At 47.9% G+C, this 14,029-nt stretch overlaps 1 protein-coding gene across 3 annotated transcripts in view; it reads right to left on the reverse strand.

The window, feature by feature from the left end:
* The window catches only part of N4BP2 (NEDD4 binding protein 2), a 501,549-nt gene that overhangs the window by 6,366 nt on the left and 481,154 nt on the right, over positions 1-14,029 (reverse strand). Inside the window, exons 16-17 of one of the 3 annotated variants that reach the window (XR_003854530.1) lie at positions 11,633-11,686; positions 11,144-11,267 (exon numbers count right to left, since the gene is read on the reverse strand). The exons of 1 other annotated variant lie outside the window; for it this stretch is intronic. Coding sequence is in view for 1 of the 2 variants with exons in the window: in XM_029589126.1 (XP_029444986.1) it covers positions 11,144-11,267 (124 nt within the window). In the remaining variant the exon portion in view is untranslated. The remainder of the gene's footprint in view (positions 1-11,143; positions 11,268-11,632; positions 11,687-14,029) is intronic. One more of the 3 variants, XM_029589126.1, reaches the window with a different exon arrangement.

Here is a 14,029-nt window from a genome sequence, read left to right on the forward strand (position 1 = left end):
GCCGATGGAATCGGTGCCGGTCTTGGAATCGATGGAGCCGAGGGATAAATCGGTGGAGAGGTATGCGAAGGCACCGATGGGACTACTCCGGATGGGGGAATCCGAAACGGTGTTTCTCCTGCCAATGAGAATCCTGCCGGAGACGATGGTGTAGTCGGTGCTACTGGAATCACCGATGGAAGGGCCCGCATGAGTGCCTCCATACGATTCAGTAGCGGTGCCAGCGCTTCCACTAGAGGCTCGGTGGTCGGTTCCCTCCTCGGTGGCGGAGTCGGTGCCGAGGTCGGTGCCAGAATCGGTGCCAGAGACGGTGCCGGTGGAGGCTGGAACCTTTGCATCGCTTTCTCGATGGCCTCCTGGACCAGCCGGTCCAGTTCTGCCCGGAGACCAGGGGTAACAATACCCGGCTCGACGGGAGAGGGAGGCTGAGGCAGAGCCGGAGGGACCACCGTAACCGGTGGGATCACGGCTCCCACACCCCGAGAGGGTGAGGGTTTCCTCGATGCCTGCGAACGAGACGTGGACGGTGCCAGGTCTGACCGAGGCTTTTTTGTCGGTGGCTCGGCCTGTTCAGAGGTCGATGGCTGTGGATCCTCGACGGGCCGAGACTTGTGCCGCCAATGGCGATGCTTGTCCTTCCGATCTCCTCGCCCATCCGGGGAGGGGACAGGAGTCGACGGCCGAGAAGTCATCGGTGGTGGACGGTCACCGGAGGGTTGACGGTGGTGGTGCATCTTCGACGGTGCCGGTTCCGATGACGTCGATGCTATCGATGGTGTTGGGGTGGGTGCATGGAAGAGGAGCCCCATCTTCTCCATCCTGGCTTTACGACCCTTAGGTGTCATTAGGGCACATTTAGTGCAAGTCAGGACATCATGCTCACTTCCCAAACACAGAACATAGACCCTATGGGGGTCTGTGATGGACATAGTCCGGGTGCAATCTGGACAACGACGGAACCCCGTCGCCATGGCCTAGGGCCAAATTTAGCCGCGGGATCGGTAAGTGCCAACAGGCCTCAAGGGCCAAAATCGACGGCAGTCGATGAAAATCGGCAAAAAACTTACCGGATTCCGCGAAGGTGCCAAAAATTTGTCGAAGGGAGACCCCTGAGGGGCAAATTTTCTTCGGAAAGAAAAAACCGAATTCCTGTCAGGAACGTGGTAAGAGAGCTCCTTTCACCGCGTGGCAGCTGCTGCGCGGAAAAAAGAAGACTGGAGGGAGACCCCTGCTGGCTGCAGGGTCAGTGCCTTGCTGGGCATGCCCAGTAGGGGCCAGTCAAAGTTCTGTTTAAACTTTGACAGAAGTTTTCCGTGGTGGGCTCCATCCTCGATGTCACCCATTTGTGAGGACAACCATCCTGCTTGTCCTGTGAGAATAATTCGTCACTCATCAACCAGGGGCACAGCTGGCTGCTTTCCGTGCTAAAACAGGGCCCTAAACTGAATTCTCCAGCGACAACCAGGACCGGGACTGCAGCACAGAGTGGGTGACAGATTATCCAGATGTCATTAGCATTCTTGATCAATGTAAAGATTGGAACTGGCATTCAACTTGTCATAGGCTTCAATAACGAAAAAGACAATGCCAGTGTACTACTCTTTTTGCTGAATAACTAAACTGCAATGTATCTTTAAAATGCAAGTTGAAAAAGGGGCAGACACAGGTGTTTTCAAAGCATTGTAACAAGAGTCATTTGCTTTGCTGAACCACAAAGTTAACATAACATCTACCATATGTAAACTACTGTACGTCTCATGCTGCTATAATAAATTTCATATCTACCTACCTCAAGAAAAAGTTGGAGACATTCTGATCTCTCTATATAAACTTGGCTCACATTTTATCTGATTTAAACAAGTCAAGATTATTTATAAGGCTAATTTTACTTACAGGAGAGTACAGAATTTGTGCTGGAGATGTCAGGACAAAGTTCTTTAGCACACAAACTGAAATAATTTATTGTTCAAAGACTTTTGGCATTAGGTTGGGTGGGATATAGAAATCACAAACTGCAATTTTTCTTGGACAGCAAATGTGCTCTTCACAATTTCAACCATCTTCAACCAACTGATAAATATGTAAGTTGTCTGGCTATAGCACTGATATGCACCAGGAGAATCATTCTATAACTCTAGAGATAGCAAATGTTGCTTACCTGTAACAGGTGTTCTCACAGGACAGCAGGATGTTAGTCCTCACATATGGGTGACATCACAGGATGGAGCCCAATCATGGAACACTTTTGTCAAAGTTTCTAGAACTTCGACTGGCCCCTACTGGACATGTCCAGCATGGCACTAACCCTGCAGCCAGCAGGGGTCCCCCTTCAGTCTTGCTTAAAAAGCTACAGGAAGTGCCAAAAAATAAAATAAGAAATGTAACAAACCCAACACCGTGGGGCGGCGGGCGGGTTTCGTGAGGACTAACATCCTGCTGTCCTGTGAGAACACCTGTTACAGGTAAGCAACATTTGCTTTCCCCACAGGACAAGCAGGATGGTAGTCCTCACATATGGGTGAGTACCAAGCTGAGGATGTCCGAGTATGCACCAAATGTACCCAAGACGTGCAACAGGCACAACAACTGGGGTAGAATTTGGTAGAGGGCATCCTGAACCCTAACGGGCAGGCGGAAGGGTTGGTACGTCAAGTTGTGAATAGGTTACAAAGGACAGATTGGCCGAAGATGGAATCTTGTCTTCCGGCCTAGTCCAAGCAATAGTGGGCTGTAAAGATATGGAGAGAACTCCAGGTGGCAGCTCTGCAAATGTCAGGAAGAGGCACCGATCGTAGGTGTGCTACTGAAGTCGCCATGGCCCTCACAGAGTGTGCTTTAACACGGTCTTGAAATGGAATGCCTGCTTGCTGATAACAAAAGGATATGCAGTCCGCTAACCAGGAGGAGAGAGTCTGCTTACCCACAGGCCACCCCAATTTGGTGGAATGTAAAGAGACAAACAATTGAGTGCTTGTCCTATGGGCAGCTGTACGGTCTAGGTAGAATGCTAGAGCCCGTTTACAGTCGAGGGTATGCAGAGCCTGCTCTCCTGGATTGCAATGGGGCCTGGGAAAAAAGGTAGGTAGTATAATGGATTGATTGAGATGAAACTCTGACACTATCTTATGCAAGAACTTAGGGTGAGTGTGGAGTACTGCCCGGTCTTGCAGAAGTTTAGTGTAAGGCGGATAGGTAACTAGGGCCTGTAACTCACTGTTACGCTTGGGCTCCGGTCAGGAGTCGTGAACACCACCCAGCAGGGTGGCTCCAGGTGGAGAGAGACAGGAAGCTAGAAACAGTGTCAGGTTCCAGGCTGGGTCAGGGCAGGCAGCAAGTATCAGAGTCTGGGTTCAGGCTGGGTCAGGGCAGGCGGCAAGTAGCAGTGTCTAAGTACAGGCTGGGTCAGGGCAGGCAGCAGTAGCAGTGTCTAAGTACAGGCTGGGTCAGGGCAGGCGGCAGTCAGCAGTGTCTGGGTCCAGGCTGGGTCAGGGCACAGTAAGCAGGGCAAGGCAGGTCAGAAGGCCCGTAGGCCACACACACACACACAGAAGGCCCGTAGGCCACACACCAATAGCGGGGCAAGGCAGGTCAGAAGGCCCGTAGGCCACACACACACAGAAGGCCAGTAGGCCACACACCATAAGCGGGGCAAGGCAGGTCAGAAGGCCCGTAGGCCACACACATACACACAGAAGGCCCGTAGGCCACACACCATAAGCGGGGCAAGGCAGGTCAGAAGGCCCGTAGGCCACACACATACACACAGAAGGCCCGTAGGCCACACACCATAAGCGGGGCAAGGCAGGTCAGAAGGCCCGTAGGCCACACACACACAGACAGAAGGCCCGTAGGCCACACACCGTAAGCAGAGCAGGCAGGTCAGAAGGCCCGTAGGCCACACATACACAGAAGGCCCGTAGGCCACACACCGTAGTCAGGGCAAGTAGGTCAGAAGGCCCGTAGGCCACACATACACAGAAGGCCCGTAGGCCACACACCGTAAGCAGAGCAGGCAGGTCAGAAGGCCCGTAGGCCAGGTAAGAAAAGCGAGGAAGAAGGCCCGAAGGCCGCGCAGGGCAAGGCAAGGAAAGGCCCGAAGGCCGCGCAGGGCAAGGCAAGGAAAGGCCCGAAGGCCGCGCAGGGCTAGAGCAGGGAGCCCAGGTGAGCTCGATGCCGAAGCACCGAGGCAACTGTCAGGCAGGGTTATAAGGGCACACCCAGAGCATAGAGTGGACAGAGGAGATGGACTGGGCCTGTCAGGAAAGCCAGCACTAGAGGGACCCCTGGTGGTGAGGCGGTTGCACTGCAGCCAAAACTGTAACACTCACTAACTCTACGAGCCGAAGTGATTGCCAAAAGGAAAATCACTTTCCATGTGAGATGGCGAAGTTCACAGGATTGAAGAGGCTCGAAAGGTGGTTTCATGAGCCTTCCTAAAACCAGGTTATGGTCCCAAGAAGGGGCCGGAGGATGCAGTGGAGGCTTGAGGTGAAGCAAGCCCTTCAGAAAACGTGTTACAAGGGGTTGTACTGATATAGGAACATCCCCAACACCTTTATGGAAGGCGGCCACCGCACTAACATGCATTCTGATGGAGGAAGCTTTTAGACTTGACTCAGACAAGTGCCAGAGATAGTCCAGAAACTTCGTGATTGGACAGGTAAAGGGGTCAAGGGATTGAGAAGAGCACCATGACTGAAACCCGTTCCATTTGTAAGAATAAGATTTTCTCGTGGAAGGCTTCCATGAAGCAATCAGGACACGGGAAACTGATTCAGAAAGGTTAAGTGGCTGAAGGATTAACCTTTCAACATCCATGCCGTCAGGGACAAGGCTTGCAGATTGGGTGGTGCAGGCACCCGTCGTTTTGTGTAATCAGAAGCGGGTCCTTTCCCAAGGGAATGTGCCTGTGAATGGAGAGATCCTGAAGTACTGGAAACCACACTTGGCGAGGCCAGTGAGGTGCTATCAGGATCATGGTTCCCTTGACCTGACGTAACTTCATGAGAGTCTTTGAGAGAAGTGGAAGTGGAGGGAATGCATATAAGAGACCTGTCACCCACAAGAGGGAGAACGCATCTCTTGGTTGTGAGTGCTTGCTGCGAGTGAGGGAGCAAAAGTTCTCTACTTTGCGGTTTTGACATGTGGCAAAGAGATCTAAATGAGGGTAACCCCATTTTTGGAAGATCGAGTCTGCCACTAAGGGGTTGAGAAACCACTCGTGCGGTTGAAAGGTGCGACTTAGCTTGTCTGCCAATACATTGTCCACTCCCGACAAGCAGGTGGCCCTGAGGTACATCGAATGGGAGAGAGCCTCTGCCCATATCTGTGCAGCTTCCTGGCACAGGAGGTAGGAGCCCGTCCCTCCCTGTTTGTTGATGTACCACATGGCCACCTGGTTGTCCGTCTGAATCAGGATGACTTGGTTGGAGAGGCGATCCTGAAATACCCTGAGAGCATATCTGATTGCTCGCAGCTCCAGGAAATTGATTTGGTGTTTGGCGTCCTCTGGAGACCAATTTTCCTTGTCTGCAGATTGGCCACATGGGCTCCCTAGCCGAGATTGGAAGCATCGGTGGTGAGAATTATTTGAGGGTCTGGAGGCTGGAAGGGCAAGCCTTGGAGGAGATCTGATTTTTCCACCAGGCGAGAGACTGACGGAGTGAGTCGGTGACGTGGACAATGGTCGACAGGGGCTGAATGCATTGAATCCTTTGTGACCTCAGAGTTCACTGCATGACTCTCATGACTAGGCGGGCCACTGGGGTGACCTGAACTGAGGACGCCATGTGTCCCAGTAGAATGAGAAAGCAGCGTGCAGTCGTGTAGCGCTGAGACTGCAGCTGGTGTGCGAGAGAGACGAGAGTGAGAGCTCGTTGTCGAGGTAGAAAAGCTTTTGCCTGCAAGGTGTCCAAGTCTGCCCCTATGAATGATAAGGTTTGAGATGGGACTAAGTAGGATTTGTCGTAGTTGACGAGAAATCCTAGCGAAATCAGGGTGTGTAAGGTAAGATGCAGGGACGACAGAGCAGTTTGCTGAGTGGGAGCCCCGATCAACCACTCACCACTAACCAACTTCCAGTCATTACCCTTATGCAGAAAACTATAACATTGCAAATTACATAACCTAGCAAATTCCATAAATTCTGTAAATGCTTTCTGTTAACATTTGGTAAATGTATTCTGTTAAATTCCTATCACCTTTCTCTGCTCCTAGGTGTACATTTCCCTGTTTTATTGTAACTGCAATTGTTTTCGCTCAGCACTTGTTATTTGTTCTTTTTACTGTAACCTATTATCACACCCCCCTGTTTATTGTAAACCGGCATGTGATACTTATCACGAATGCCGGTATAGAAAAAACTCAAATAAAATAAATAAATAACCAATCGTCTAGTTAGGGGTAGACGTGAACACCTTGAGTCCTGAGGAAGGCTGCAACTACTATGAGATTTCGTGAAGACTCGTGGTGCAGATGCGAGGCCGAATGGAAGCACTTGGTACTGATAGTGCTTGGGGCCTACCAGAAATCTCAGGTATTTATGATGAGATGGAGTTATAGCAATATGAGTGTATGCGTCCTGGAAGTCTAGAGAGCAGAGCCAGTCTCCTTTTTGCAGAAGAGGAAGGAGGTAACCCAAGGTTACCATCTTGAACTTTTCTCGTTGGAGGTACTTGTTGAGGGCACGTAGGTCCAGAATTGGACGAATGCCACCTGATTTTTTGGGGATTAGAAAGTACCGGAAATAGAATCCCAAGCCTCATTGGGAATAGGGTACTGGTTCCATTGCTCTGGACTGGAGGAGGAGGGAGTCCTCCTGTTCCAGAAGTGGTGAGTGGTCGGATGTTCCCCACATCAGTTCAGGTGATAACCCTAAGAGTTTATGGCAAGGACCCACTGGTCTGATTATGTGCCACATGTTGTGGAAATGGCACAATTGACCTCCCACTGGTATCTGAGGCAGTGGAAGCTGGCTGCTGCCCTCTATGCAGGAGTCAAAAACCGGAAGCAGGGCCTGGCTGAGGAGCTGATTGCGGCTTTTGTTTCGTATCTGACGAGACTGGGCCTTTTGAAAAGGTCTCGTGGAATGAGTCCTAAACAGTGGTGGATAGGACTTCTTTGGATGGAAGAATGACTTTTTAGTATCCTTCCTGAATGGCTACTTGGAGGCATACTCAGAAGGCATCAGAGAGAGCTGTCTCAGGGTCTCATGATGGTCCTTGAGTTCCGCCACTGTTCGTTGAATTTGTTCGCCGAACAGATTGTCTCCTAAACAGGGCAGGTTGGACAATCTATCCTGTACTTCAGGGCGAAGATCCGAAGACTTGAGCCAGGCCCATCTTCTCGCCGAGATAGCAGCTGCAGATACCCTGGTAGCAGTGTCAAAGATATCGTAAGATGATCTTATATCATGCTTGCCCACCTCAAAACTCTTATTTACTAGGGTTTGGAGCTGACCTTGAAATTGCTGAGGCAGGGAGTCTGTCAAGTCTTGTATCTGCTTAAATAAGACCCTGTTGTATTGGGTCATATAGAGCTGATAAGAGACGATTCGAGAGATGAGCATTGAGCCCTGGAAGTCACGGTGACCAATGGCATCTAGACATTTTTGTTCCTTGCCTGGGGGAAAGGAAGTGTGAGGTTTTGATCTCTTTGCCCTCTTTTGGGCAGATTCCATGACGACAGAGTGGTGATCCAATTGAGATTTTTGAAAACCTGGGGTTGACTGTACCAAATAAATGGTGTCAACCTTCCTGTTGACTGGAGCAACAGAGCCAGGGTGTTCCCAGTTCTTTTTGAGGAGATCCAGAAGAACTTGGTGAATAGGGATGGAGGTTATTTCCTTGGGAGCATCCAGGAATTGCAACAGCTCCATCATTTGGTGCCTGTCATCTTGTTCTGTCTGTAATTGGAAGGGAACCAATTCAGACATCTCCTTCACAAAGTTTATGAAGGAAAGGTCCTCTGGAGGAGAACGCTTTCTGCTTTCAGAAGGAGAAGGTGGTGAAGGCAGGTCATCGGTGTCTGGTGAAGAATCATCTGTCCAGGTATCGTAGGGATCGGCATCTGCCCCTTTAGGAGCCCTAGGGGGGCGGGACGGTGGAATCCCTGAAGGTCCTGGTCTAGGCATCAATGAATGGATTGGTGGCACCAACGGATGTACCGGCATCGATGGACGTATCGGCAGGACTCACGATGGAGGGATGCAGAATGGTGTTTCCCCTCCCGATGACAAGGTAAGTGGAGAGGGCACCGGAGCCATCGGTGACCTGGGATCCATCGGTGGAAAAGTGGCGATGAGCGCTTCCATTTTCGAAAGCAGCGGTGCAAACGCTGCCAGAATCAGGTCAGCGGTCGGTTCCATGATCGGTACCGGTGTCGGTGCCGGAGGAACTTGGAGTCAATGCATCGCCTTGTCGATGGCCTCCTGAACCAGCCGGTCCAGTTCTTTTCAGAGACCTGGAGCAAGCAGCCTCAGCTCCGGAACAGAAGAAGGAGGCAGAGGCATAGCCAGAGGGACCACCATTAAAGGCGGAGTCGCGGCTCCCAATCCCCTTTCGTGTGAGGGTTGCCTCGGTGACCCGGTAGCCGAAAAGGTCGGTGCCTTTTCTGGATGGGGTTTCTTCGACAGCGGCTCGGACGATGGCGAGGTCGATGATTTCACTCCCTCGATGGCCTGAGACGTCCGATGGCGATGTTGCTCTCTACGATCCCCTCAGTCCTGAGGGGGAGTAGAGGGAGTTGAAGGCCGAGAAGTTGTCGATGCCGGACTGTTACTGGCCGGTGGTAGATACTGGAGCGAAGTTGACGGTGCCAGTTCTGACGACGTCGATGCAATAGACAGCGTCGGGGTTTCAGCATGGAAGAGAAGTTCCATCTTCTCCATTCTGGCCTTGCAACCTTTTGGTGTCATTAAGGCACATTTGGTGCAGGTCAGGACATCGTGCTCACATCCGAGACACATTACACAGACCTTATGAGTGTCTGTTTGGACATGGTACGACTGCAGTCTGGGCACAGACGGAACCCCAATGCCATGGCCATGAAAAACTCGAGCCGCGGTACGGTCGACGGCCAGTAGGCCGCGAGGGCCAAACAACGGGAATCAACCGAAAACGGGTAAAAAACTTACCGGAGTACCACAGAGTCAAAAATGTGAAGGAGGGACCCCTGTGGGGTATGAAACTTTTTAATAATTCCGTGAGGAAAATTCCTGTCAGGAATCTCTGTGGAGCTCCTTAACCGCGTGGCTACTGCTGCTCAGAAAAAAAGAAGACTGAAAGGGGATCCCCTGCTGGCTGCAGGGTTAGTGCAATGCTGGGCATGCCCAGTAGGGGCCAGTCAAAGTTCTAGAAACTTTGACAAAAGTGTTCCGTGATTGGGCTCCATCTTGTGATGTCACCCATATGTGAGGACTACCATCCTGCTTGTCCTGTGAGAACCATTGCTTAAATGACAATTAATGACAAATAAACTACCAAGATCAATGCTCAAAAGAAGAACAATATATTAACTAAATAGCAAACTGACATCCTTCAACTTGTCATGGGCTTCAATAATGAAAAAGAAAATGCCAGTGTACTGTATTACACAGAACTGAAATGAACTGTCAAGAATATAACTCACCCACCCATCCTCCCCACCTCATCTTTGTTATTTTGTGTTTTTCTTTTTTTGTCTTAAGGCATGATTTATTTGATATTATAGTAAGAATGACTGTTATGAATCTCATGTTCTAGTTTTTTGTTTTGGAAAAACCTTGTTACTTTGAATAAGTATACCACTCTTTGATATTGTTAAATTATTCCTGCCCATCTTCTTCTCCCAGTTCCAGCCTCCCATGTTTTATTGTAACTTTTTTGCTCCTCACCATTTGTTAATTGTTAAAGTTATCTCACCCCCGGTTACCTGTAAACCAGCATGATGTGATTGTATCATGAATGCTGGTATATAAAAGCTCTAAATAAATAAATATTCATTATTGTAAACACTGTTATAAAATTTCAATAAAGAAATGCTTTTAAACACAAAGGAAAACCCAAAAGGAAAGGAAATGTGAAGTAATTTGGCTGCAGTTATGCTATTGCATCCATAAATCATCTGTCTCCACTAATTGGGCATGTCTCTTATCTTTAAGAAAAGGTCATGGAAGTCAAAGGAAAAGGGATAAGTTTGTAAATTAATTATTTTAAAGTTTCTGGGCAGCAGGAAGGTAAGCCTGCAGCAAAATGACACAAAGCCCAGAAGTCCAATGGAGCTGACTGTGTTCCCAGCATTGTACTGCTGTCAGTTCCCACTACCACAGAATTTTAAACATAAATAGTTAAGTGTAAACCAACCTGCTTTTTCCTGGTCCTTTCTTTTGCCTGGGAAGTACTGAATTACACACACATGATTACAGCCAGTATAAATTAAAATTTTCTTTTTAGAGACTCTTTTGTTAATGAAGTGTTGTTTTGTCTCCATAGAAATGATGAAATGACGGCAGAAGAAGACCAAACGGCCCATCCAGTCTGCCCAGCAAGCTACGCACTTTATCCATTTTTTTCCCCTTTTTTTCTCTCCCACCTGTTACTATTGGCTTCCAGTACCCTCCAGCCCTAATTCCCCTCCACCCCACCACCAATTTAGAGAGCAGCGCCGTATCTGCATCCAAGTGAACGTCCAGCTCAATTAGGGGTAGCAACCGCTGTAACAAGCAGGCCACACCCTTACCCCATACTCTTACCCACCCCTGTTTTTATTTTTTTGTTTGTTTGTTTTTTGGATATAGCAGCCCTCCATCCTTCTGCTCCGTGAAGGTGGAACACCAACTACTGGCCACTGGCATCCCGCTCCGTGAATGCCTCTGTGGCTACTGCCGCTCCGTGCAGTGTTTGAATGCCTCTGTGGCTACTTATTTATTTATTTAGCATTTGTTTATATACCGAGGTACAGCTGACATAGCCTTCACTCCGGTTTACATTATAACAAACCAGTTACATTTAAATTCATAACAGTGAATACTTAATCCATTAAAATCATTCACTATACCATCCTAATATTTTACTGCACTCTGGCAGCATCTACTGATCAGACCCTCAGCACAGCTACACAAAGCAGTTGTAGGTTCCAAATATCTCTAACAGAAATCTAAACTCACCTGAAGCTGTGGTTTGTGAGGTAGTCCGTCACTGCTGGTTTGATACGAGCAACTCCTCCCTGACTATGGTTTCCTCTTCCCGTGATCACCGAGAGATATGGCTTACCACCAGTCTGCTTGTACTCTGGTACAACAGGAATTTTAACTGTTAAAATGTTTTCTCTTCTATGCGGCTCAGTATTTCAACAGTGTTTTTTTTGTTATCCACACTTTGTGGAATGTGATATCACACCAATTAAGTTTGAATGCTTTCTCCTCCATTTGTGCTGTTCATTCACATTTACGGGTGTCAATGTGAGAAGAAACACACCAGAAACAAATTTGACAGAACAAATACCTAACTGAAGTTTTCATAATGAGTTCCAGACTATATAGTTCAAGGGAGCTCAGAAGTACAAAATTCTATCTAGCTACTTGTACCCTGCTACCCTACACCACTGGATTTAAGTGATTACACTATGACCCCTCCCTCTACAAGTTCATACATACTTGTCTTCTGTTTCTTTATGTATCACAGGATGCCCTTTCCTCAAATTGCCAGTACTAATAAAAAAAAAAAAGCATTATCTGAAGGAACAGTGTCCCTTTTCCATTCTCAGAAAATCATATATGTCTTCCAACTATACTGGCACAAGAGGGATTATACAGAAGTGACATTCTGTCTCCTAACAATCAAGACTGATGTTTTACTAATCAAAATAAAGTGCTGAGTGACATTTATCTATTTATTTAGCACTTTTTTATACCGACATTCATGAATAGACATATCACATCGGTTTACATCGAACCAAGATTAAACAAATTATTATTATTACATCGAACAAGGGATATATCGAACAAGGATAACATCAACAAGGGATATGCAAGAACACTAGAGTACGAGGTTAGCAACAATCACTAAAAAGCATAATTGTGAGATTAAGGTTAGCAACACTAGAGCACGATGTTAGCCTTCAACACTAAATGCATAACTGTGAGAGATAATGACGGCTGATAGCAAGGAAACAAAATGTGCAGGTCAGCTCGGTTACCCGGTCATTAAATATATACTGACCAGAGGCACCTTATGGTCTGATGATAGGGGGGTTTAAAGTGGGAGTGTTATAGGGGGGTAGAACCATGCTGAAGATCTATTAGAACATGAAGCTTAGAGACAAAAGAATTAATACTTAAGATCAAGAACGTGCTGAGAATGGTCGAAGAAATAGGGTCCACGAGAGGGAGTCTGTTCTTTAGGGGAACACTTGTTTGCATAACCACGTCTTTAGCTTTTCCTGAAGGTCCGTGGGCAGAGATCTGATGGAAGGGCGTTCCATTGAGAGGGACCAGCTGTAGAGAAGGCACGTTTCCTTAGTGAGGACTTGGCGGGCGGAGCGTACAGAGTGCCTTTGTAAGCTGTTCTGATTGGTCTAGAGGAGGTGTGGTGGTGTAGGGGGGATATTGAGCTGAAGAGAGGACTGGTTGTGAATGGTCTTGTGTATCATGGTGAGGATTTTGTGGAGGATTCTGAATTTAATGGGGAGCCAGTGTAGCGACCTAAGAGTGGGCGTAATATGCTCTCCTCTGCTGGTATTGGTCAGGATCCTTGCGGCTGTATTCTGAAGCATCTGTAAAGGTCTAGTGGTATTTATGGGGAGGCCTAGGAGGAGAGAGCTGCAGTAATCCATTTTAGAGAATATGGTGGCTTGGAGTACAGTCCTGAAGTCATGTAAGTGTAGTAGGGGTCTCAACTTTTTTAGGATTTGTAGTTTGTAGAAACATTCTTTTGTGGTGGTGTTGACAAATTTTTTTAGGTTCAGTAGGTTGTCCAGAATTACGCCAAGGTCTTTTGCGTGGGTAATGGGGGTCGTTAAGGTTGTGGGGAGATGGTTGATTGCTAGGTCATTGTCATCCTGTGTGATGAGAAGGAGCTAGGTTTTGGATGTGTTGAGAATTAAGCTGAGACTGGCAAGAAGGAGGTTGATGGACTGGAGGCAATTGTTCCAGAAAGTGAGGGTTTTGGAGATAGATTCCGTGATTGGAATGAGGATTTGCACATCGTCAGCGTAAATGAAATGGGTTACCTTTAGATTTATGAGAAGTTGGCAGAGGGGGAGGAGATAAATGTTGAATAGCGTAGGAGATAGAGAAGATCCTTGCGGGACGCCGAGTGTTGATCTGAATGGGTGAGATTCTTTATTGTTTATTTTTACCTTGGAGGTCCTGTTGCTTAGGAAAGACTTGAAGCAACTGAGAGCTGTTCCAGAGATGCCTATGTCAGACAGCCGGTTGATTAGAATAGCGTGATTGACAGTGTCGAACGCTGCTGAGATATCAAGCAGTGCCAGAAGATATGGTTGGTTTTTATCAAGGCCCATGAGTGCACCAGTACAGTGGCCCCATTCTGGAGAATATCCTTTTCTAACAAAATTCAGTTATTAGCCATAAAACTCTGGTCCTTCAGCATGGGGCTTGGTCCAACAAATTGGTTATAAAGAGGGCCGATACAGTAAAGTGCACTCAGGTCGAGCACACTGTTAGCCCCCATTTGGCCGTGCGTTTTCGATGTGCTATTTTTACCCCTTATACAGTAAGGGGTAATAGTGCATGGAAAACGCGCTGCCAACACCCCCCCCCCCCCCCCCCCGAAACTAATAGCACCAGCAACATGCAAATGCATGTTGATGGGCCTATTAGTTATTTCCACGCGATACAGAAAGTAAAATGTGCAGCCAAGCTGCACATTTTACTTTCAAAAATTAACGCCTGCCAAAGGCAGGCGTTAATTTCGGCCAGCACAGAGAAAGTATACAGAAAAGCAGAAAAAACTGCTTTTCTGTACACCCTCCAACTTAATATCATAGTGATATTAAGTCAGAGGCCCCAAAGATTAAAAAAAAAAAAAAT

This window comes from Rhinatrema bivittatum, chromosome 1 (genome assembly GCF_901001135.1).
Source record: "Rhinatrema bivittatum chromosome 1, aRhiBiv1.1, whole genome shotgun sequence".
Taxonomy (NCBI): domain Eukaryota; kingdom Metazoa; phylum Chordata; class Amphibia; order Gymnophiona; family Rhinatrematidae; genus Rhinatrema; species Rhinatrema bivittatum.